This window comes from Phoenix dactylifera, unplaced genomic scaffold (assembly GCF_009389715.1).
Source record: "Phoenix dactylifera cultivar Barhee BC4 unplaced genomic scaffold, palm_55x_up_171113_PBpolish2nd_filt_p 000274F, whole genome shotgun sequence".
Lineage (NCBI taxonomy): Eukaryota > Viridiplantae > Streptophyta > Magnoliopsida > Arecales > Arecaceae > Phoenix > Phoenix dactylifera.
In genome coordinates, this window is record NW_024067759.1 from 764,451 (window position 1) to 789,704 (window position 25,254).

The window sequence follows — 25,254 nt, forward strand, 5'->3', positions numbered from 1 at the left end:
ATGGGGTTTTTCTACCAGATATTGTCAGGTTCCGGGGCTTGCACGCGCTCCGCATGCACCGCTCAGACCCCTTCCAAATTTTGTTTTCCACCCATAACGTGTTCGTAGGATTTGGAGATATCCGTCTCATATGCTCAGGCTCTGAAACGAGTTTTTCCGATGTGGAACTATTGGACCTCACAAATGTAATGGCATCTGATTTTCTTTTATAGGTGACTGATAATTTATTTGCTTGCTTCAATAAGTTCTGATTCGTATTAATTAGTAGAGTTTAATGAAATGCAAAAGTCAGAACCTGTATAGACGTTGCTTGGCATGGTGACACATTGGGCGTGCGTGATGGGATGGGTGAAAAGCAGAAACAGGAATGATGATTGAGAACTGAGGCTGAAGGTGTTAAGATTGCTTAAATTCTCATTGTACAATAAAAGTTTATCGCTGTTTAAAGATTAAAAAAAAAATCTAAAATTTATATTGTACAATACAAGGTTAGTTGAATCAGTATCGAAGTCTGTGTTAGTTGGCTATTGGTTGGTATGCGGTGAACCAGACAGTTATCTCTGGTTTTTGGTTTGGCGTAGCTTATGATTTACACTTGTTTTGTGATTCCATGTCACAAATCTCTGAAGTGAATATTTCTCCTAACGTATGTATCAGTGCAAGATACTTAATATTAGCATTAGAGCAGTCCTATTTGATTTGAAGAAGTGCAAGTTGAAGCTGCATATACATGTCAAGATTTATTTCTAATTGTTATATCACAATTAAATGCCTAAAAACATAGAATTTTGAAGTTGTATCAGACCTTCGTTACAAAAATTCATGCTGAAAACTAAATTACTAAAGGAATTTGTTGCAATTTTTAATAATTATGAATATTGACATATTCAATTATTTTTCCAAGAAATGGTTAACTTATAGATCTCTCTTTTCTATATAAAACACCTAGGTTGACGGACATAGCCGCTTACAGCTTCATTAAAGGATACCAAAATAATTTAAACTGAGGCATAGAGTTCTTGCCAGATCTCAACCCAGCCTTACCAGGGAAAGATAGCAAACTAGAAATAAACGGGAAGGCAATATAACCTCACCAAGTTGATAGAAACTTCTACACAGCTGATTGCACTACCTTGAATCCAACATCCCTTTACAAACCAACTTCAGCAGCACGCACCACAGAATCAGCTTGAGCTTTTACTTCCTCATTTTGTGGGGTCTTCAACACCTGTCACTGAACTTACATTGCAAATCAAGCATTTTACTCTGACATTCCAGTTTCTACTTCTCAAGTTTCAGGGGGAAATTTAAAATATGTTACACTTTACAATTAGATTTGATCCAGTCTTCAAAATGTAATGAAAAACTCATCGTTCAGAATAATACACAAATCTCTTACACTCTTGAATGCTGTTATACAACTTTAGAATTACTAGGTTATAATAGTGTATCATCTGAAAACTTTTTGATCACCCTTCCATGCCTAAAAACTTCATATTAAATAAATTATCCTTTTCTTGTTCAGCTCATATGACAACAGTACGTGTGGATAAAAATAGCAAATTAGCTTGCCAATGGCAACCTAAATTTGTGTTAATCTTATAATTCCGAAAACAGAGTTGTATTGAAAAGCAAACAATATGGGGCTCGATAAAAATTTCCAGGGATTTTCATTAAAATTTAAATGACGTGTATACTCATTAATCAGCAATGTACAGTAGACGCCAGATGCTGTGCAAGTGGCTCTAAAGCCTGAACATGCAACACCATTGTATAAGAAAGTAAGAGGAGGAAAAAAGAAAAAGGAAAGAAAAACAAGGTGTTCTTATGTACAATTTGAATTCACAGTTTGAAGACCGACAACTACGAGGATAGGGCTAGCTCTGCCCACACCAAAGGAGACTCCTTGAGAAGGGCAGTTGCCGAGGTGTCGATACCGTCCTCCAACATGGCAGTTATTATCTGCATTGATGGTCTCTTAAATGGTTCACGTTCTAAGCAGAGGTTCACGACACTGCATATTATGGAGAGGTCATCAGGCTTGACATTTTTCAGATCAGGGTCTACCAATTTTCCTCTCTCTTCCGGGTTCTCCAAATACTCCCGAGCCTATAACAGAGGATAAACTTGGCATTTATCAGAGTGATACATCAGCATATAATTAACCAAAATATCAAATTCAACATAACTTAGTTTCTTCATCACTGGCTATCAATCATTTAAATGAAGATTTTTCTTTTTTTAAAATCTGAACAGTCCTTATATAATTTGACTGCAAAGCACAATAGAAAGAGAGCTAAATTTCACAGGAAACAAATCCCTTACCCCATTAGAGAATCCATTCAGAAGCCTTTACAAACTTTTGAAATGATATATTAATATTTCATGGAAGATAGTGGTTTTTAGAAAGAATGTCGTAGTTTTGCTCATTGGACTTCTTATTTAAGTGGGCACATATTCATCTGACTTTTGTAAACCAAATTCCATGTTTCATTTATGGTTGGGCAGCAAAGAACAATACTCAAAAGCTGAGCAGACGTTATAGTGGAGAAGTTCAATAGGTTAACTGTTCCTAGGGCCATGCCAAGTTAAAGCCTCTGCATATTTTTACCTAACCCATGTAATATGTGAAGAACAAAACAAAAAGGGAATTTTGCATAAATGACCACTCTTTCAAATTTGCAGGAATGGCCATTTTTATTTCTTTTTGCAGGATCGGCCATTTTCCTAATCTCTGACCAAAGTGTCCTAGCCCCATTAGCAATTAACAATGTGCATCCAATTATCAAATTTTGCACTCTAAAATATTAAATATATGCACCAATTAATAAAAAATGTGCAACTTCATTACAGGTGCATATACCAATCCTCTTTTTGTTCATCAATGAATATGTGGATTGGCTAAGTCTAATGTGTGCATGTGAATCACACCTTAGATTATCTACCTATTTATCTGTGTACCAGATAATTTAGATGCGTGCAACTAGTTATTCTAGATTTAATGTGAACAACTTGTTCAGCCTAAATGTGTTCGGTATGAACTAGTTAGTCCAAGGATTGTTGTGCCAGCCTAAATGTGTTCGGTATGAACTAATTAGTCCAAGGATTGTTGTGTCGGAACTAGGGCTCGGACCGATTTCCTAGAGGCATGGGTCGGTATGCCCCTATTCCATTCCATGCCGGGCCTGTACCGACACAGTAGATGAGGCGGAAGAGAGGAAGAACTAGAAAAAGAAAAGGAGAGAGAGGAGGAGAGAGAGAGGGAGAAAGATAGAGGGTGGCGTACAGCCGGGGGGCCGCTGGAAGGGCAGAGAAGGGGTTTTGCCCTCGGATCTCCTGTTTCATTCAAAACAGGATCCCAATGGGGGCCCTTTTTATTTTTGCCCACTTCACTGAAAAATTTCAAAAATAAAAGGGGCCTCCTCTGGGACCCCTGTTTCAAACGAAATAGGAGAACCGGAGGCGGAACCTCTTCTTTGCCCCTCTGCTCTGCGCGGCTAATGCCCAAGGAAAATAAAGAATAAGACAAAGTAATTCAGTTAGAAAATTGAAATGCATAAATAACAAAATAGATAAATAAATTAAAAGCAAATCTGAAATTGAAAAGTGGCTAATGCCCAAGGAGAATAAAGAATAAGACATCTATATGTCTGACAAAGTTTATAAAGAATGGTTCTCTCTTTACTGGACCTGCTATAGTGGTTTTGTAAGGGTTGGATACATGCTAACTCTACCAATAAATATCAAGCTTAATAACTAAAAATAAATAGAAATGTTTACCATACTATTTCATGTTTATTTAGATATATTTATATGGAAAACTTATTGCTAAATAAATAGGAAGAGTTAGCAGAGTTTTAGAAGCGAACATTTTCTATGATACACCTCACAGATTTAGGAGCGATAGTGACATGGCTGTTTGTATTTGGACCGTACCATACTAAGAGAAAATCAGTACGAAACTTAACTTCAAGTTGGTACAGGCCCCGTACCATCCTGTACCAAGGCGTACTGCCCTATACCTCGGCGTACCGACCTGTATTGAGGTGTACCGAGATGCATACCACCCCATACCGAGGTATATTGATTTGTATCGAGGCATACCGAGATAAAATTGAAAAAAATGGTTAGAGTGCTATTTCGATACAAGAGTGTATTGTACCGAACCGAATCGATAAGGTACCTAGTACCGCGATTTCGGACCTTGGTTCAAAATAACTATTTATTTTGAAGAACAGTGATAAAAATTAAATAATGGCCATTGTTTCATGTTACATGAACAAATTTCTTAAGTATTTATAGACGTTTGAAATGGTATGAAATTTTAATTTTTTTAGAATACCTATTTAGTTTGAAGAATGGTGATAAAAATTAAATAACGGCCATTGTTTCATGTTACATGATATTATAAATCAAGATGACCGGAGAAAATACTGCCATTATCTGAACCCTAGTATCTACATTTGTAATGTAGTAGAACGGACCAAAGTAATGTCCATTGTACTGTTATTCAGCCATCATATTAAGCCATGGTTTCTTCAAATTTTAAACATACAGCAAGAGGCAAGGATTGAAATTTTGGCCAAGAAGCATGCAAAACTTTCTGAAGTGTTTGGTTTCAGTCAGCTTTTGCCGGGTTTTCATCTAATTTTGGTTGGCTCCACCAGTTTCTGCTGAAACTGATTATATATGCTATTTTTGTTGATGATGTGAATGATTTTGACTAAAGTCAATTTTCAGCCATATTTTCATTTATTTATTTAAAATTAAAAAATAATATGGATGACAAATCTAACTTATGAGAAACAAGTTCTTTCTTAACATTAACCATATATTTGATTTTTTTTTAAAATTTAAAACCATTTTGGTGGTTTTAATAAATTAAGAAGAAGGTAGAGTTTCCTAGATATAACAGAATATTTTGGGTACCAAAAATAAATTTTAAAGAGAAATAGGAGAAAACAGTTCCAGATTTACACTTGGATTAGCTACATGTTAGATTAAATCCTTAAACATTTAGATTATATATATCTGACTGTAGTCTTCTTCATACCTAGTAGATGATAATTTGTACACCGCCATTGGTACTTAGCATGATGGTAATTATTATAGGAGCTTCGTATGGTTAGAACGGACCTGAAACCAAAGTAATGTCCATTGTACTGTTATTCAGCCATCATATTAAGCCATGGTTTCTTCAAATTTTAAACATACAGCAAGAGGCAAGGATTGAAATTTTGGCCAAGAAGCATGCAAAACTTTCTGAAGTGTTTGGTTTCAGTCAGCTTTTGCCGGGTTTTCATCTAATTTTGGTTGGCTCCACCAGTTTCTGCTGAAACTGATTATATATGCTATTTTTGTTGATGATGTGAATGATTTTGACTAAAGTCAATTTTCAGCCATATTTTCATTTATTTATTTAAAATTAAAAAATAATATGGATGACAAATCTAACTTATGAGAAACAAGTTCTTTCTTAACATTAACCATATATTTGATTTTTTTTTAAAATTTAAAACCATTTTGGTGGTTTTAATAAATTAAGAAGAAGGTAGAGTTTCCTAGATATAACAGAATATTTTGGGTACCAAAAATAAATTTTAAAGAGAAATAGGAGAAAACAGTTCCAGATTTACACTTGGATTAGCTACATGTTAGATTAAATCCTTAAACATTTAGATTATATATATCTGACTGTAGTCTTCTTCATACCTAGTAGATGATAATTTGTACACCGCCATTGGTACTTAGCATGATGGTAATTATTATATGGAGCTTCGTATGGTTAGAACGGACCTGAAACCAAAGTAATGTCCATTGTACTGTTATTCAGCCATCATATTAAGCCATGGTTTCTTCAAATTTTAAACATACATCAAGAGGCAAGGATTGAAATTTTGGCCAAGAAGCATGCAAAACTTTCTGAAGTGTTTGGTTTCAGTCAGCTTTTGCCGGGTTTTCATCTAATTTTGGTCGGCTCCACCAGTTTCTGCTGAAACTGATTATATATGCTATTTTTGTTGATGATGTGAATGATTTTGACTAAAGTCAATTTTCAGCCATATTTTCATTTATTTATTTAAAATTAAAAAAAAATATGGATGACAAATCTAACTTATGAGAAACAAGTTCTTTCTTAACATTAACCATATACTTGATTTTTTTTTAAAATTTAAAACCATTTTGGTGGTTTTAATAAATTAAGAAGAAGGTAGAGTTTCCTAGATATAACAGAATATTTTGGGTACCAAAAATAAATTTTAAAGAGAAATAGGAGAAAACAGTTCCAGATTTACACTTGGATTAGCTACATGTTAGATTAAATCCTTAAACATTTAGATTATATATATCTGACTGTAGTCTTCTTCATACCTAGTAGATGATAATTTGTACACCGCCATTGGTACTTAGCATGATGGTAATTATTATATGGAGCTTCGTATGGTTAGAACGGACCTGAAACCAAAGTAATGTCCATTGTACTGTTATTCAGCCATCATATTAAGCCATGGTTTCTTCAAATTTTAAACATACATCAAGAGGCAAGGATTGAAATTTTGGCCAAGAAGCATGCAAAACTTTCTGAAGTGTTTGGTTTCAGTCAGCTTTTGCCGGATTTTCATCTAATTTTGGTTGGCTCCACCAGTTTCTGCTGAAACTGATTATATATGCTATTTTTGTTGATGATGTGAATGATTTTGACTAAAGTCAATTTTCAGCCATATTTTCATTTATTTATTTAAAATTAAAAAATAATATGGATGACAAATCTAACTTATGAGAAACAAGTTCTTTCTTAACATTAACCATATATTTGATTTTTTTTTAAAATTTAAAACCATTTTGGTGGTTTTAATAAATTAAGAAGAAGGTAGAGTTTCCTAGATATAACAGAATATTTTGGGTACCAAAAATAAATTTTAAAGAGAAATAGGAGAAAACAGTTCCAGATTTACACTTGGATTAGCTACATGTTAGATTAAATCCTTAAACATTTAGATTATATATATATCTGATGTAGTCTTCTTGATACCTAGTAGATGATAATTTGTACACCGCCATTGGTACTTAGCATGATGGTAATTATTATATGGAGCTTCGTATGGTTATGAAACTTCATACTAATATATTTTACTACTATTAGACTTGTAAATTGTCAGGCTATCAAATAGTAGTTCTTTAACACTTCATTGTTTTTCCAAATTTTTTATATCTCTTCAAACTTTCGGTCTTTAAGCTCAAAAATACAGAACACATTTTATTGATTTCAAATGATGCATTATTCTTCAAGGCTGTGTCATATTTGTTTCATTCGCTAATTTTATTTTTTTTTATTCTCCATAATGTTTTCATCCTCTTTTCTTATTCTTCAGCCAAAATACTGAAAACCAAATTTAAACTAGTTTAAACCAAAACTTGGAAAAAGTGAACAAAACCACAACCAAAATCAAGGTTTCAAACTTTGCTGATGATAACTTCATGAGATTTAGAGACTACAAATTTAGCCAGCAATGCGACCCCTAAGTCAATAATATTGGCCTACCTTGTGCACATATGCATATAACAAATACAAGAAATCATGTCTATGACACAAGTTTGTGATGTGCCAGTCAAACACTGTGACATGGAAATGCATGAGCAAACATTTATTATTTGGACGTTCTATCGACTTGTGATAACTGCACTTGTACAAATGATGTATAGAATACCTACCTACCCGGCAGCATAATGGAATATATAGCAGATTGATTGCAATAGGACGCATTACATTTTAAACTTCACTAAAGGACACTACCATTCAATAGTATAATAGTTCACCGAACCATTTTCTACGAAACATGATTTCAAACTGATCAGTGCAGCTTCTCATCTTGTTAAAATCAACAGGTTCCCATGCATGGCCATCTCATATTCAAGCTATCCCTATTTGAGAAATTTTGTATGAGAAATAGTATCATCAGTTTCATTGGTTAATTTCAAAGAGAGAAGTTTTGACAGTGCAGAACTCGATGAATTCTGCTATTTTGGGACAAAACACATTCAGGGTGGCCAAGATGGATGGTAAACTGAACTTGAACTCCATGATGGATATTCATCAATAAATTCATCAAGTTGTACACTGTCATGACACTTATCTTCTGCATGAAAGGAGGAAATGAAAACATTTCATGGGATGATAATTTCAATAGGGTTTAAACTTGATCTGGTGATTTTTTTTTAAAAAAAATCTGATACATGTTGCTTACCCAATCTACCAAGCACCCTCTGTCTTTGCAAAACGGAGGTCTCCCGCTTATTAGCTCTAGCAGCAGTACTCCAAAAGCAAATGTATTTCCCTGGACATCCATATGCCGTCTCTCTAAGGAAATCATAGGTCCATGAAAAGGCCCTCCATTAATGATGTAACCAGAGTCTGCTCTTGAATATGGAAGCATTATTTTCCACCTTTCAAAATCAACCAACTGCACAGATGAAGGTAGAGTTAAGATTATTTCTTTCCATGATTAATATTCAAAAAGTTTCTTTCCACAATGCATGAAAGGAAATGAAAGTAGATAAACAACAGTGAAGTATGACAATAACATCCAACATAATAAAGTATAGGAATGGCCACAATGCAAGGAACTGATCAGTTCTCTACGACCTCGTTACCAGCTATCATTCATGTAGATGACAGTAAATAGTCTGATGGAATTTAATTTCAAGCAAAGAATTGTATTGCTGTTGATGATAGAAAAACTGGAAGTAGATGAACTGCAAGTAAATCTTTCTATCTACATTGGTTCACAAGAATATTGTCCTAACAGTCTCAATGAACTTAATGTTGATTAGATGTAAAGCCACCAATAAAATAAGGTTAGATCCTTTATAAGTTGGATTCTATTGGAAACCCAATCAAACTTTTTTGGTAGTTTAGCATTCATATGTCAAGTTTTCTTCCAAATGTGTAGACAAGGGTAGACAGCATACATGCACAATTGTTCAAGTTAGCCAGGTGCTGAGCAAGACAGAAAAAGCCACAGCCCATAAGAAATACGATTCTTGTAAAAGAAAAACAAATCAAAAAATAAAAAATGAAAAAGAAAATGACTCTTAAATGCCATCCTGTCTATGTGATACAAGTTTAAGTTGATCAGGTTGATCAAAGCAGGGAAAAAGAAAATGAAGAAAAAGGAAGGGGAAGTCATGGTTGCAGATGTTCAGAACCTGCTCAAGCACAAACAAGTACAATGCCAGAACAAATCATTTAGAATAATGACTGTTTCAAGTCCAAACATTCAACCAACTTGAACTCAAGCCAGTATTGGCCTTATGCCAGAACAAAATTCTTTAGAATATGAGTGTTTTTGGTTCAGACATTAAGAACCAACTCAAGTCCAAGCCAGTATTGGCTTATGCCAGACCAAATCCTTCAGAATAATGGCTGATTCAGGTCCAAGTTCTAGATGCTGATCCAGATCTTTTAAGATGAGAAGCATACCAAATATGGACCAGCCTATTAGCATGCATGCACTTATACTGATCTTTTATTTTCTAAACCATGACAGATTAAACCAGCAACTGCATCTAACAATCTCCGACATGCCAGACATGATAGATACCTTTGGAGAGAAATCTTCAGTCAGATAAACTGCACTGGAGGTTAACTCAGACATTGTGAATGGAGGCTGCAATTCAGTATGTAGATATTTTAGTCCATGAGCAATACCTACAGCAATTTTCATTCGTCTGAACCAGGATAGCTGGCATCCATCACCATCTACAACAAAAGTGCATATTAGATTCATGAGCTCCTATAGCATGTCAAAATAAGCAATCCCCTCAACAAGAAATAAAATATTATTCTGACTCACAGTGCAGGTGCTCATACAGTGTCCCATTTGATGCATATTCAAAAACAAGCATCCTTGAAAATGGCTCACTCTCTTTGCAGTAGCCTAGCAACTTTGCTGTGTTTTCATGATTTAACCTAGACAGATCTGCCACCTGAAGCACATACAGTGTCTATTTAACATTCTTAAGTTATGTGGGTCCCTGGAATTCAGAACAGAATTTGGTGGACAAATTACCTCATTCTGAAAGTAAAGCTCAAGGTAACTTGTCCAGTGATCTTCTGAAATACTAAGTGATATAACAGCAATTTCAGGCCCATCCTTTGCAGTACCTTTGTAAACTACACTATCCGGATATGACCCAATTATGTTGCTGAAATCTTCACAAGCTAGTTCAAGCTCCTGGCGGCTTATTCTTAATACATTTTTCAGTAACTCACCATCTGTATGCAGCAATATCATCAACCAGTGACATAGATCCCATTGTATTAGCATCCAAAATCAGAACTGTCACTAAGTAAAACAATAAACACAATGGTATTGCTTACCAATTGATATTGTTTTCTGGTCCTTCCAGTCTGTGGTTCTTTTCCATGGAAGAATAGCAGACGATTTAGCTTTGCATCTCTTAAAAGCAGCACTAGTACAGGTTATTAGAAAAAGGACCACAAGAGCTCCTGTTATAATTTCCAGAATCAGAAGCCACACTGGTTCCCGTGGCTTTTTGTTTTTTTTCCCCTCATAGGGACTATTGTTTGTGTCACTGGCAACTTGCTGGCTATTTGCAGAGCTACCTAAAATGAATAGAGAGCACATTTTCATTATAGAATCACATAGAAGAGAGTTTATGCAAGAAATGGAATCTGAGATGCTGTATCATAATGTCAGATTCAAGGTGTACTTTTACTTTATTCAAGACCTCTATTAGCCGTTGCAAATGCTGTCTTCTACAATAAAACTGTTCGGTAGGTGCTTTGTAATTAGCCCCCATGCCAGTTATAATTACATCTGTTCAGGCAACTCAGTAATACAATACTTGCATGAAAGACCCAGCATAACAAGTTTTCCATGTAAAGCTTATCAAATGTTATATGGTCAATATGTAAAACTAAAGCTTAAATAATAAGGAATGAATAAGGCACCAGCTATTATCTCAGCTGGTTGGCGCTCCTATCCTAATGGCTTGCTATTAGGGGAGGTCCAGGGTTCAAACCCCGGTGGTGGGACATTACCATCATATTGCTATGAGCTTGAGGGGCACTAAAACATGGTGCTTTGACATTACAATCTTGATCTATCCATTGCAGACAGTCATTACTTTAGTACCAACTATAGAAATTTTACTGAAACTTGAAACATGCCTCAGGCAATCTTACTATGTGAGCTTCACCACCCAAAGTCTCACATTATATACTATCCGTAAATGTTGGACCATCATATCTATGGGCATCAAAAGTATAGAAATTTTTTGATTGGAAAACACTACTTAGAGTCAAAAGCATCCAACTCCAGACGTAACTACTGCAGTGTCGTGCCACTCTGTAGGCACCGGCAAGCAGAAAAGTGTGTATGTTCGAGTTCCAGGGCCATGTAATTTCATATCTCAAAGTCCAGTTAGCATCACTCTACTATGTTTGAAATATAAAAGCATTCTATTAGCCTTTGGTGCGCCATTTAAGTTCTGTAGCCATGCTTATGTCCTAATTTTTCAAGAAAATCAAAACTTGTGCACAGATTCATATCAGATTTATGACAATACAGTTATTTAGATAACTTAAGATACGTACCTAGGGTTTGCTGAAGTTTGCTGGACTTCTAAGGTTTGCTAGTCACATGCTTGGAAAGAGTATTAGCACAATTTTGTGGATACGAGGTTTTAAGGGGCATATTTTTGTTTTTTTTTAAAAAAAATAAAGATCTAATACAAGAAGTCCCATTTTGGCCTTTTTGTTTGCAAGGAAAACAGCCTGAAAGTAATTTTTTATTTTTAAAACTCAGTTTTCTGTTCCTCATTTGGTAAAATAATCTAAGAAACTTCTCATAAAACCTGGAGAAACTAGGCATTTCAAATTTTGCAAAAATCTCCAGAAAAAAAGAAGAAGAAAGGACCCATAGAAAAGTGAAATTAGGGTTTGTTGCTTAGAGGTACAACACTATCACCTCCTCCAAGTGTGGGCTTCTCAGCTCTCACCGCTCCTCTCTCTCTCTCTCTCTCTCTCTCTCACTCACTCTTTCCAGCACCCATATCCCCACCTAACCCACCCTAATCTCAACCCTCATGACATTTCCCCTAAATCCTTCCTCCATGCCCATTGCCCTCCAAACCTCTTATCTACTTTACCACTCACATCACCAAATTGACAGCCAGCACTGTATCACCAACTCTTGTCATCCACCACCACCACCACCCAATCCCCAACCCTTCACACATCTACCACCACCTCAACTAGCACAACCGCATCTCCTATGCTTCTTGTTCTCCACCCCGCCACCATTACCCTACCCCAACACCTATCCCTCACCTACCAACTCTCTCAGCCACCTAACTCTCAACCTGAATAATGTTAAGCCATGCCAAAATCCATCAGTCTATGCCTCCAACCACCCCTTCCCCCCACCCCCCACCCCCCCACCCCCACACACACCCAAAACGGGGCACCTGGGAATATTGTTTCCTTTACAAAGTTGGGGACTTTAACAACATTATCTGATTGCCCTATTGGCCTATGCACAGCCTTTGCTAAAATTCAAAATCGAAAATTAGATGTTACAGGAACAAAATTGAATTATCATGAAACCAAAAGGCCTTTTTTTTCTTAATCAAGTATGTAATACTGACAAGACCTCCATTGTAATAATAAGGGTGACTCAAAAAAATCCTTAATTGGTTAAAAACCATAATGGCGAACAGCAAATCCCACATGACACTATCCATGTACTTGGTAATCAATAATTGATTATGTTTGTGAGCTATAGGACAACCAAAAATTGAGTTATTGATCACAATATTTGCTGTTCAGGCAAGATTATTGAGAGGTAGTTAGGAATGTATTGAAAGCTATTGTCTCCTTAAAAGGCTCTCATGCAAACCCTAAAACTTATCTATGCTAGATAAAATAAAATATGATGCCCAAATTGGTGAATAGCTAATTTTTATTATCTACAGGCAATGTATGAAGACTAAACTCCAGTTTTGGTTTCACTTCAACTAATAGACTTTTAGTTCAGTGCTTACGGTTGGAGCTTTAAATTTTCAGCAAGAAAATAAATAAGTTTTATAAATAAGAAATATTAAAAATAAAATATTAGATATAAAAATATTAGAAATAAAACATAAAATGAAAATTAATACAAGTCAATAAAATATGTTAGGCATTATTTTGGAGTATATTGTTTTTGGACTGTAACCAGACAAGATATCAAAGAATGAAAAATGAATTAGTTAAAGCCCATGATTCATGTCATAACAGCTATCATACAATTGTTTGATGGAAAACTACTGATACCAACCTAAAGAAATAAGAAAAATTAACATATCCATATTTATCATCTAGAAAACATTATTTGTCCACAAAATATATCTGAGAGGAATACACTTTGGTTTCTGGAACTTGAAAGCTAAAGAGGAGATTTTAGCTAAAACCTTAAGTCAAACCTCAAATCTCACAAACTCTTTATCCATTAGGGCCAAAATACACTAAAACCTTTTTCTTTCTCTTCTAAAAAATCTCCTCTGGCCCCAACCCCCTCTTCACACATAAACACATGAGAGAGAGAGAGAAAGAGTTCTCAAAGGTTACTAAAAAAAATAGATATGGAAATCCTTTTAATTTTCACAATACATGAAAAATATAAGTGTAAGGTCAACAAAAGGCATTCTAAATTTAGGGAAAAGAATAAACAAACAAAAAAACCAACAAACTGCCCATATTTTTTATTTTTTAAAGTTAGACCTTCAAAATTAACCTCGTTTTTGTAGTAGTGTCAGGCAACTGAAGAGCTTCATTTTTATTTTTGGAGTTCCAGCTAGAACTCAAACCTATGGCTACAGGAAAACGACACTTTAGCATGTCAGGAATTCTTAATTAAACTGTTATGGTCTTTCCAAACACATATGCCTACCACAATATGAGTGACATTGTTGGTAGATGGTTGATTATCATAGACCTCCTTAGAATGTCACGGGATGTCACGGGCCTCATGGCTGCCATAACATTTTTCCTTCATTTCTCTAATGCATAGACTGTTTGGGGAGATTTGCAAATGAACGTCATTTCTATGTAGTGCCCCAGTAAAACAAAATGATTCTAGAGTTCTAGTTCACAGTTTCATGGCTGATGTGTACAACACGTTCCATTCTATTATGCACAACAAAAGGATGCATGCAAAATGTAGTAAAATAATTTCTAGTTGATGGTAAATGCAAATTACAGCCTACATCATTTTTCCATTTTGTGGCATACAATACCACTAGAAAATTTTCAGCATACAAAATCTGACCAAAAGCTAAAAGGAAGTTTACAACCTTGAACACTCTTCCTTATGAACCTTCATAGAACATGCTTTTGGAGTGCTGAACCAATGTTTTAGATTGTTAACTTTCCACTAGCATTTCTTTTACCTGACTAAGATGGCATAGTTCTTGTGTGATGCACATTGAACAATCTTATAATGAGGGTGTCATCTAAAGATTATGCCATTAGAGCTGCAAAAAGGCAGCATGTTACTTGTCAGATCTTACCATACACCAGCAAGAAAATAAAGTAAAGAGATCAAATAGGAAATCAGAAGGGAGAAAATCAAATTTTGCCTCACAAGCCACAACAATTTATTTTGGTAGGATGTGTATTTATGGTAGTTGTACCTCTGTTATTTAGTCACACAAGAACAATGCATGTACTAGACTATAACTTTTACAATTCTATGGTTTTATTAGAATAATGAAATCCGTGCAATGTATTTGAGCTTTGTGCTAACATTATTTAATGGTTTTATCTTAACTGACCCATTAATGTCTTCCTCCTTTTTACTTTGGCTTGGAATTTTAAAAATTGTATGTTTGGTTACATATCATGTAAGAAGAATGCATGTTGTTAACTATATAGTTAAGTAGTTTACGTTACTATGATCAAGGTCTTTATAGATTAACAGCAAGATGTAATACCTTAACAAGGCCTTGATTTCATGTATGAGATGATTTTTTGAGGCATTGATGAGATGATAGGTTCCCTTTCCCATGTGTAATGGATGCTGCTTAAGTTAGAATGAGATGTCTGATGTAATATAAAATACCCAAGATGGATAAGGCATTGCACGAAGCTTAGTCAAGGATTAAATGCAATGCCGGTTGACATGGCTTATGACATACCATGCCAGGACTAGACCAGCACATGGCGTGGATGCATGCTGGTGCATACATGCTCATGCATGCTAAGCACTAGCAAAACACAACATCAGCATGCAACATTTAAAACCATGAATTCAATCCTTAAGGCAATTGAGGCAGGATTTGGCTTCTGGTTTCTTTCTCCTTAGATCAGTTAAAAGACACAAAACTAGGGGCAAGATTTCTACAGTAGTAACTTGGCATCAGCACTTGTGTCTGCTATTAATATTGATAGACTGATACCTGACAGCATGTCTAGTTGAGATCACACTGTTGGGATAACTGTGTTCTCATGATCTGTTCTATTCTGCATTACCCCTATCGGAAGGACCCATGTATTTTAGTATCGGTCATTATCACTTTCATAACCACTTATAGACAAGATTTATGAAGGAAAAAGGGATTTGAAATAAATGGAAGATATGCAGGAATGGAAGCATTGAACAGTAAAAATATGGGAAAAGAGTGCAAGACAAGAATAAAATGGATGATGATATGGAAAATGAAATAACCTAGGTTGGAAAAAAATGATGGTTAAGTCAAGTGCCAATTTAAGTATATCAACGTGAGTGATACCAAGGTTTTTAAAACCCGACATGCTAGTATCTTGGTCAGTGCCCAATACCAAGTTCAACCGAGATATCTGTTTCTCTGGGCTGAGATGAAAAGTCCAGCAAAAATTCAATAACCGAGATGTTCTGGAATCTCCATTGATATTTTACCACTTAAATACCAGAAGATGGGCCAATATAGTAAAAGCAAGATCGATTATCATACTAGCTAGATTAGTTAATTTAAGTTAGGAATCCCTATTTCTCTTCGGACTATCTCTAATCTCCTCTTCTATTCCCTTTCCCCAACCTATCCCTTCACCACTGATCAGGCTGCCCCACCATCGATGCCCACCAGCCTGACCATCAGCTTCAGAACTGATCTGATAAATGTTTGGCCTTCTGTTGGGTTATCAAATTATCACCCTCTAGACTACCTTCTCAGTCCACCACTGGTAATCGCTTCTTTGCCTCCTGTCGCTCCGCTGTTCCTTTCCTTTCTCTTATCTTCTCCCTATATCTCTCTAAATCCCTTTTTTCTTCCCTATCTTGTTACTCTTTTCCTTCCTTTTCCCATCCCCACACATCATCCCTGCTTCGCCACCCTCAATTATTCCAACAACTGTCATCATCGTCCCAGCACAGATCCCTAATGTCTAAATTAATGATTATTATCCAAAACTAGTAAAGAAACTATGAACATACAATGTTAAATAGTTAATAAAAGATGAGAAAATATCTGCCAATATGTGTATATTATATCGGCCATTATCTCGGGTTATATCAGTTCATATTTACCGAGATAATAAGGTCCGAGATTTTACATATATTGATATAAACAGAGATCTTGACCAAGATGAGAACCTTGAGTAATACAGGTAATGTTTGTAAATTTGCAAAAAGATTCACATATAAAATGAGTGATTTCACAACAAGATGAACCATTTAGAGTCTAAAAGCAGGGATCTCTGCCTGTATTTTGGAAAAAAATATTTAAAAAAAAGTACTTTGTGAAACTTCTCCCAAAAAAAGAAAAAATAAAAGAAAAGAATAAAATAAAAGGAAAGAAGGAAAGAGCTTTATGAAGGGGTGTAGCCTACATTGTTGAGCAGAGCGTTGTGAGACGGAGTGTTCAACTTGGAGGCAGTTTCCTTGGAAGCTTGTTCTGTGAAAAATAAAGCAAATCAAGTTCAGCTAGGACAAATTGACTGAATGGTATTAACAGAAAACTTTGTACCTGGGAAGATACTTCAAGCATAAGGGTATGTTCCCAACAAAAAAGTTGTTTGAGAAGTCTCCAACTTCTAACCGATGCAATCCGCATAAGCCAGTGCCATTAGTGTGGGAGGCAGACCTGAATTAGGAAAAGAACACAAAGCATTTAATCCTAGGTGAAAATAAATGCCAAATAATATCTTTCTTTAATAATATCCAAGATAGTAAATTTAAATGCAAAACATTATCCAACATTTTGAAATAAAGAAAGCCATCTTCCTTAATATAACATTGCAACATAATCTGCAACAAGCATCTTATTGAAATTTTCCTGTGAAAAGGGTTCCATATTCCATTAAAGAAAACTTTTAAAAGAAATTTGCAAGACTTTCTTAAACATATTAGTTTATATAATATCATACTTATGATACACATTGCAGGCCTCATTATCATGATCGAGCACCCTACTGTCATTGGGAATATATGCAATGATGAATAGAAAATATAAGTGTTCCACAATGATGCACTGACTATTTAAACCACCAGACATGATCATTAAGTGGAAGTAACAACAAAATGTTTTCTCTTATCTGCCTTTCTTTTGACTTCAGTAATAACAAAGGTGGTCAATTGCTCCTATTTGCATATTTACAGTGAACGGTCTCATAAGCAGAACAATTGCTAGACCTATATTTGCACACCTCCATATCCTTTAGGAAACTTCTTGTTGTTGTGGTGCCTTGTCATACCCCTTGTATGTTCCGCAGAGAAGTAATAGATCAGACAACAATCACAGCAATCCAGAAATCTGCCTCTAGTAACTTTTTAATATCTTGTTCGTAAACACCATTATAGACAGGGCTTCTTAGTTTGTTTTCTGTTAAAATTTGAAAAAATTATGAAGGTTCTATAAGATATGATAAAAAATAGTGAATAAGCTAGAGAATATTTGACAAGATATGATGGATATTTTAGGCTAATTCATTATCAGAAATAATTGATTGTAATGGGTGGTATAAACTAGATTTGCTGACATGTGTACGTAATCAACCACCTCCAAGGGATAAATCTATCCTACTAGGATTCCATTTTTTTCAGCTGTTCAACCTCTATAAATAGAGAATTGCAAGGGTAATGATCATGCCAAGCAGGCTTCTCTTTCTCTTGTTTACTCTTACCTGATCTTTGACCTCTCTTACCCACTGCAAAGGTCCTAGGCTATCACACAGTTGTATCATTATGATTTCCACTGGTTGTAAATGGTGATCATGGCCCTCTCTCCAATCAATGCGCAAGCTGGCCTTTAAGGGAGGTTTGTTTTTCATGCTTGTTATCCAACTGAACTAGGAATATATCTTTTTCCATCAAAGTTTCAGATGCCTCTTTCTTTCAAAATAAGCATGAGTATTAGTGTGTAAATTGCAGATTTTGGTGCATATAAACCTGGCATGGTTTGACAAATCAACAGCATGCAAGTCTTCACTGATTTTAAGTGATCCTGCTCTCCTAGCTGATGTTGGATAAACTGTCATTATCACTGCCAGTTTTCCATGACAGTCTCCCCGTTATGAGCATCATTCTCAATCATAATAAGCATTTAAGTCCATTGCATCCCCATAAATGTTCAAGCCTGTCGGTTGTCCAAGAGGCCACTTTCAAAGTTTTGAAGTTTTGACACTTCAACTATCACAAGCACATAACTACTTATCTCTGTTATCTCATAAAAGTAGATGAGTTTGCAGACATTAAAAGATTTTATTGCTATCCTTTTTTTTTGGTTCTACTTATTTCATTATGGTCTGTAGCTAAGGAGGTCTTTGGCTTCCATTGTTTGAGAAGAATTTTGGCTTCATCAAATACATTTCTCCAAAAAACGTTGACATGCTTATCAGTAACCCTCATAACCAATTTTTGTAGGGCATTAAGAAATCTAACTTTGCTGCTATCTCCACCTATATCCCTCACAAAATTCACAAACATTTCAAGGATAAATAGACATAGCAATCATGCAAAACTAATAAAGGAATCTTATAAGATAAAGTCAGAATATTTTCACTATATTGTGGTGCTAACTCTCTTAATTTGTAAAAATTAATTGCTTGGGCAATTGAGTTGGAGTATCATCAATTTCATGTGGTCCAATTCCAGCCTTAGGTTGTAAATCGAAACATAACAGAACAAATATAAAAAATATTAGAATATGAGTAAGCATCACTTACTTATTTAAATTGCTGCTTCCAAGAATGTCTCCATTAAGCTTGTTTCTATCTAACCATAGCTCAACAAGCCTCACCAGCTTACCAAGCTCGGGGGGCAAAGTACCAATCAGCCCATTAGACCGAATATTTCTAAGAATAACACCAGTAACAAAGACATTAGCAAACAATAAAATAATACAAAAATTAAGTAACTAAAATTGTCAGGATACAGTCTGCTTCTTACATTTTCACAATTCTAGTCAACTTTCCAATCTCAGGAGGAATTGGTCCAGATAGATGATTGAAACTCAAATCTAACTCAGTAAGGCTTTTCAACATGCTAAGTTGTTTAGGTATCAATCCATGAAAAGAATTATTACTCAAAATTCTGCAAAATAGGCATGCATCATCATAATTTCTTCCACTGAAGAAATCTTCAGACATAATTTATCAGAAACCAGTATGTAACAATAAACAAAACACATACAGTTTCTGCAAAGAATTTAGAGAGCCAAGCTGCGGTGTGATGAATCCAGTCAACGATGAATTGGAAAGGTTTCTGCAGAACCCAGGTCAAATATGTTACTTTTAAAACTTCTAAAATTCAAAATAATCAAAAGTTCAAGCAACATCTAGCGTGATATGTGTCATGCCACAAGCATATAAAGTTTAAGTAGAATTGATACCTAATCCACGAACACCAACGGTTTCACATAATGTCTTAGTAGGTTATTATTGCACACTCGAAAGTCTACTTTCAATCAAACACAGTAGGCACAAACATGCATCTATGAGTGCACTTAATCTTATAATCTATGATATCCTGACATTTATATAGAATAACTGGTTCAGTAGCAGTGTTCAAAAAAAAAAAAAAAAAACAACAACAACAAAAAAAAAATCCAAGTGTTTCTTACAAGGCAACCACGCGAGAATCCGAGCATGAGATGCCAAACCAGCCACATGGATTTCCATTTTGGATGTTCCAATCAGATAATCTCGACAGAGGGTCATCATATACGGCCATCTTGAAAGCTTGCAATGCTGAAACTGTAAAAGAGAAAATAGAAAAAAAAAACAAAACAATCCAGTTCATAGAATCATCTCAAGATATGACCTTGAAGCCACAAACATGTAACCAAATTACAAATCTTCCCAGAAAGTCAAACAAAAGAGATCCAGAGCCAAGATGACCAAAAAAAAAAATCCCAACAAAAGTTTCAAATCTCGTAGCTACAAGTGCAACCATACACTGTTGCAGAAGTCTACCAGAAAAGAATCAAAAAGAGCAAGGGAGAAGAGAAAGAGCATACTCTCATCATCTGTAACGGATTCAGACGGCACAAACAGAGATTTCGAATCGAAAGAAAGAAGGAGAAGCAACAAAAACGCTGGAAATCTCATCATATTCTCCGCTCTCTACCTTCCAAACTTCTCAGAAATCAACATCACTCTTGAGACAAAAAAATAAGAGTCCAGGACATAGGAGGGGGACTAAGAGGAGTAAGAGCTTTGGGTTTAAAACAAATATATATATATATATATATATATATATATAGTGGCAGGGGAGGAAAGGAGACTACCGAATGTTTTATTGGTTGCCGAATTAAATGGTGGGCGAGGGAAGGAGGTAAATAACTTTTGCCTCGCAGTTTCACCGTTGGGTTCAATGAGATAAGAACAAGGAAACGGTAAACCCAAAATTTTGAATTGAACTTTCCATGGGGAAGAGTCATTTGAACGCCAGGTGGGTCACCATCCATATTATATCTTCATAATATAATATATGTGTTAGTTTTGTCACTTTGTGTTTGTTGGTTTCTCCTTACATTTGTTAAATAACAGCTTAGAAATTGCTTATTAGACCTTAAGTTATAAAAAATAAAAAAGAAAAAGGAAAAGAAAGCTAGATAGGAGTTAAAATTCTCACTCAGGAATCTTGAAAGATAACACAAGATGAACTTTGGGCAACTAGGTTTTTATAAATGGACTGAGCTAGCATAGATCATGACTTTGGTATATCATATGAGATCATGATATGTATGGGACTACAATATAATGCTTTCTATCAGCCGAGGATCGACATAACAAATATTTTCAGATTGTAGCCCTTAGAGTATAGTGGTACTATCAAAGTTAAAATTCAATTTTAAAGGGCTCGGATACTAAAACACGAAGTCAATTGTAAACACTACATCAACTATATTTTGTAATATATATTAACACCGAGCATACCAATTACAGGTCTTATCTATATGTGACAAAGAACCGTCTAAATAAGAAATCTAAACAAATTTTATTGGATACAAATATAAAAATTAAAAATTTTATTTTATTTAAAAAGTAAAAAAATATTTATATGTGGATTCTAAAATTAAAATTTTATGAAGATTTTCATATTTTATTTTTATGCATATTCTTATTAAATTTTGAGTTTGTATTATTAAAATTCAAGAATATAAAATATTCAATTATTCTCTCTTCTTGCCTTCTTCTTTTCTTCTTTCTGCATCAATTTGGTATCAAAGACATCTATCCTGCATCATCATATCATTTTTTATATCTAATATGTTTATTATATTTTCTCTTAAGTTGCTAGGTGGCATTAGAATTCCAGAAAAACACTATCACAATAGGAGTGTCCGAACATAGATATCAGCCCATGTTATAGTTATCAAGCAATTTACTATTGCTTCTATGCTTTATTGTTTTCTGATGAATGACGTGGTTGATGTGATGTACCAGCAAGAGCAGTGATCAACTTGTCCATGTCACATTTCGCATGAGAGTGGAGGTCCTTGAATGGAGAAAGCCAAGGAAAAGAGAAGACGGCTGGTTTCGTTGCTCTCTAGCTCAGCAGAGCCTTTGAAATACCAGAATCCATGGAAAAATAGGTGAAATTTTTGGGAAGCAAAATAAAGAATAGGTGATTTTCAAATAAAAAATCTTGAAGATTTTGGGATTGCAGAATCGACAGTCTTCCTAATCTCACTGGGCTCTTCATCCTTCCTCGTTCTGATCAACATTTAATTATTAAATATCCTAACACTTTGATATTAATTATCTGGTCTTATGTCAAACTATGGTCAAAAGTTTATTAAAAATAATGGCAGCCTTAATTTACCAAGTCAGCGGAAGTTAAATAATTACAATTCCATGTATATAGAATAATTCAACTCTTAATCCCAAGCCTAAAATAAATAATGACAATTTCAGCCTTTAAGCCTCCTTGCTATCACATCTCATCTATAGATGATTAAATTCATGTCTGAAGGTTAAGAGCCAAATGCCACACTTTTTTTTTTTTTGAGGAAGAACTACACTTGATATTGCATATTGACTGATCCATCTAAAGCCTACTAGTTAATCATGAAGTTATGGATTTGCTATTGCCTTCAATCAAACGACATTAATTGTAACAATGGCATCCACACAAGATAGATTGTAATGAAAAGTTGTTCTTTATGTGTTAACATTGCACTGATAATATTCAATGGGACTACGGCCTGCCATTTGGTACTCCCACCATTGATCTCCAAAAGAAAAAAAAGAGAAAAAAAAAGCAGTTTCAGGATAAATGATACAGAATAAAAGAACTCCAAGTGAAGTAGGAGTGACAGAATAAAGATCTTGGTTTGTAATTATATAAATTTTTACTGTTTTAGTCTACCATACAAAATCATACTTGCAACAAGGAAGTAGGAGAAACTGCTCTCGCTCTCCTCTCTCTTAACTCTTAAGATATCCAAAAGCTATATGGTCTGGATCAATCTGTACTTTAAAGAAATGTTAGTGGAAAATCTCACTAAGATAGATTACTCCCCATTCCACCAAGGAAAGCACCAATTAAGAGACAACTGCATGCGAACAATCCCTTTGAATGAAGCATGCGAGGGTGCGATCTTTCTTAAATTAGTCTGCAGGTGATGAGAAACAAAATCCACATGCTGTGCTACTCTCAAACTTATAATATTGATCATAACGGTTAGTTGGATAGGTTCTAGCAAGATGGTGAAGGATAGACCCAAACAACATGGAGGGATCAGAAAAAATGTCATTTCCTAAGTGCCATTGCATAGACACATGTCGTCGGTCTCGAAATTATATACAATTTAACAGATTGAATCTAAGCTTTGCATCGATCGATGCGCCTTGTTCCTAAACAACTTCTCAAATAGGATAGGAGGCTGGTTTACAGTCCCCATGTGATCAGTTCTCTTCCATTGATGTATGTAAGTGGTAGGTGTTTCTTAGAACAAATCAAAATGGATTCATGGTTCAGACAAGGGCAAGTGCCAAATATTGTACGGTATTGCAGGAAAATCCCTCCCATACATTTCCTATGTGATTTTGACCACTCAGTTTTTTTTTTTTTTTGAGAATATGTTATTTTAATGTTTTTAATGCCAAGGTCCAGAGGTTGTTTGCCCTTAAGGAGAGTACTTCAGTGCAATGCTTCCAAGGCAAAAATGATAGTAAATAGAATGGAGATGTTTTGAAAGGGTGAATTGGACTAAAGTCTAGACTGATGACATGGATTGGATGGCCTTCAAACAAAAACCCCAGAAAGTTTGGGGCCCTTTGACCAACGGATTGGTAGACAAGCTGGAATTGGTCTCCATCTTTTACAGAAAGCTTGCAGAATGAGTTGGGGGACCCCCGCTCTCCTGTCCTTAGAAATCGACACTTGCTCATGTGCTTCCTTTATATGACTGCTTCTCAACAGCAGAGCTCTTTATTTTAATGGTTGTTCTCTGGACTTGGCAGATTTCTTCCCCACACCCCATAAAACCAACACCATCCTGGTTCCTGATCAGTGGATTAAATGAAAAGAAATGGAGTAGGTAGCTTGTTCCTTTCACCTGGTGAAATCATAATGCAATATGACCTACCAATTAATAATTTATTAGTTAAAAATAATAAGAAAAATTGCCACCACATAATACTTGATCTCATTCTCTTATAAGATAATTGCTCCTTTAGAAGCAACCATCTTAACAAAGTCGGGCTGGTCGGCATAAAACTTTCTTTTCTTTCAGAGAAAATGACATCAAACAAGAATTAGCCTAATTTTTTTCTTCTAAGTTTGGAGAGCACCAACCACCACATAATTTAAGTCCAGATTTAAAAATTCAAACTAAATGAAACTATTCTCTTTATTTTAAGAAGTCAGAAGCAGGAATGAAGCAGAAGACATTGAACATTGGAGTAAATCTATGGGTTCATTGTTCCAGTGGCAAGGAAACTGTGTGCAAGTCTGAAACCACATTTTAGTGCTCCACTTCCACCCGCTAATTCCTAAGATTGGAGCTCTCCATTGCATTTACTCACTTCCAAGCAAAGGAACCAATCGTCACTCACCTTGGGTGGTGGTTTGTTGACAACTCCTGGCCATATTTTGAGCAACCATCAATAACTACCAACTTAAATGTAAGGAATGTCAGGCTGGATGCATGCAGTCTTTTACCAGACTATCATGGGAGTTTTTACTAAGATGCCTTGAAGTCTTTAGGCCTTGTGCCTGGTGCTTTGGCTCTATGGCTCTATGTTATTCAAGGCTCAGCACTACACTGGACCCAAGCTGCCAATGCCAGTGTAGTGCATCATATTCATTAATAAAGCTGTCTGCTTTCCCAACCTACACATCCCAGGACTTCAAGCATAAGAGGGAAGTATACAAAGATTTTAAACTTTTCCTCGGTTCAGCACATATAGGAATTTTTTCTCCCTTTCTCCACTAAATGGAAAAGGGAAGCTTATGCTTCCGTGTTTCCCAGCAACACTGGATAGCATGCTATAAATTGATTACCAAGGCATGCACACTTTTTTCCCTGAAAAAAAATTGTGCCATATAGCAGACACCGCTCTAAATAGCACTTGAAGAGCCAATATCTAGCATGGAAAAATCGAAGCAGAATTCTGGTACAAGGAAAGTATAAGCAAGAGATATTGGATAATTTTCAAATAGAGGAAAAAATTGTTGTCAAAAAAGAAAGAATAGTAGCAATCCAGAAGAAGAAAAATTGAAGTGTGTGTGTGAGTCTATATATAAATATATATAACATATCTAG

General features: G+C 35.3%; 2 protein-coding genes across 3 annotated transcripts in view; one reads left to right on the forward strand and one right to left on the reverse strand.

Moving 5' to 3' along the window:
• The window catches only part of LOC103724370 (SET and MYND domain-containing protein 4), a 60,065-nt gene extending 38,024 nt beyond the window's left edge, over nt 1-22,041 (forward strand). The window contains exon 15 of one of the 2 annotated variants that reach the window (XM_026800521.2): nt 21,929-22,041. In XM_026800521.2, the coding sequence (XP_026656322.1) occupies nt 21,929-21,940 (12 nt within the window). In that variant the 3' untranslated portion in view covers nt 21,941-22,041. Of the gene's footprint in view, nt 1-7,887; nt 8,124-21,928 lie in introns of those variants that run through there. The other variant, XM_026800520.2, reaches the window with a different exon arrangement.
• LOC103724369 (probable LRR receptor-like serine/threonine-protein kinase At1g63430) lies at nt 873-20,686 on the reverse strand. Its single transcript, XM_008815600.4, has 13 exons — nt 20,497-20,686; nt 20,101-20,233; nt 19,671-19,742; nt 19,428-19,571; nt 19,205-19,333; nt 17,008-17,124; nt 16,871-16,935; nt 10,382-10,627; nt 10,071-10,276; nt 9,855-9,987; nt 9,603-9,760; nt 8,247-8,462; nt 873-2,109 (listed from the first exon to the last, which is right to left on the reverse strand). The coding sequence occupies exons 1-13, from the start codon at nt 20,588-20,590 to the stop codon at nt 1,864-1,866; spliced, it is 1,959 nt and encodes a 652-aa protein (XP_008813822.1). The 5' UTR covers nt 20,591-20,686; the 3' UTR covers nt 873-1,863.
• Nucleotides 22,042-25,254: the final 3,213 nt, after the last annotated feature.

Excerpts from the sequence above, each read along its gene's own strand:
- LOC103724369 (XM_008815600.4), bottom strand. The coding sequence starts at position 20,590 with ATGATGAGATTTCCAGCGTTTTTGTTGCTTCTCCTTCTTTCTTTCGAT. Across the intron at positions 17,125-19,204 it reads GGAAGCAGCAATTTAAATAA|GTCTGCCTCCCACACTAATG; the intron begins GTAAGTGATGCT and ends TTCCTAATTCAG. Across the intron at positions 9,988-10,070 it reads AGCTTTACTTTCAGAATGAG|GTGGCAGATCTGTCTAGGTT; the intron begins GTAATTTGTCCA and ends TATGTGCTTCAG.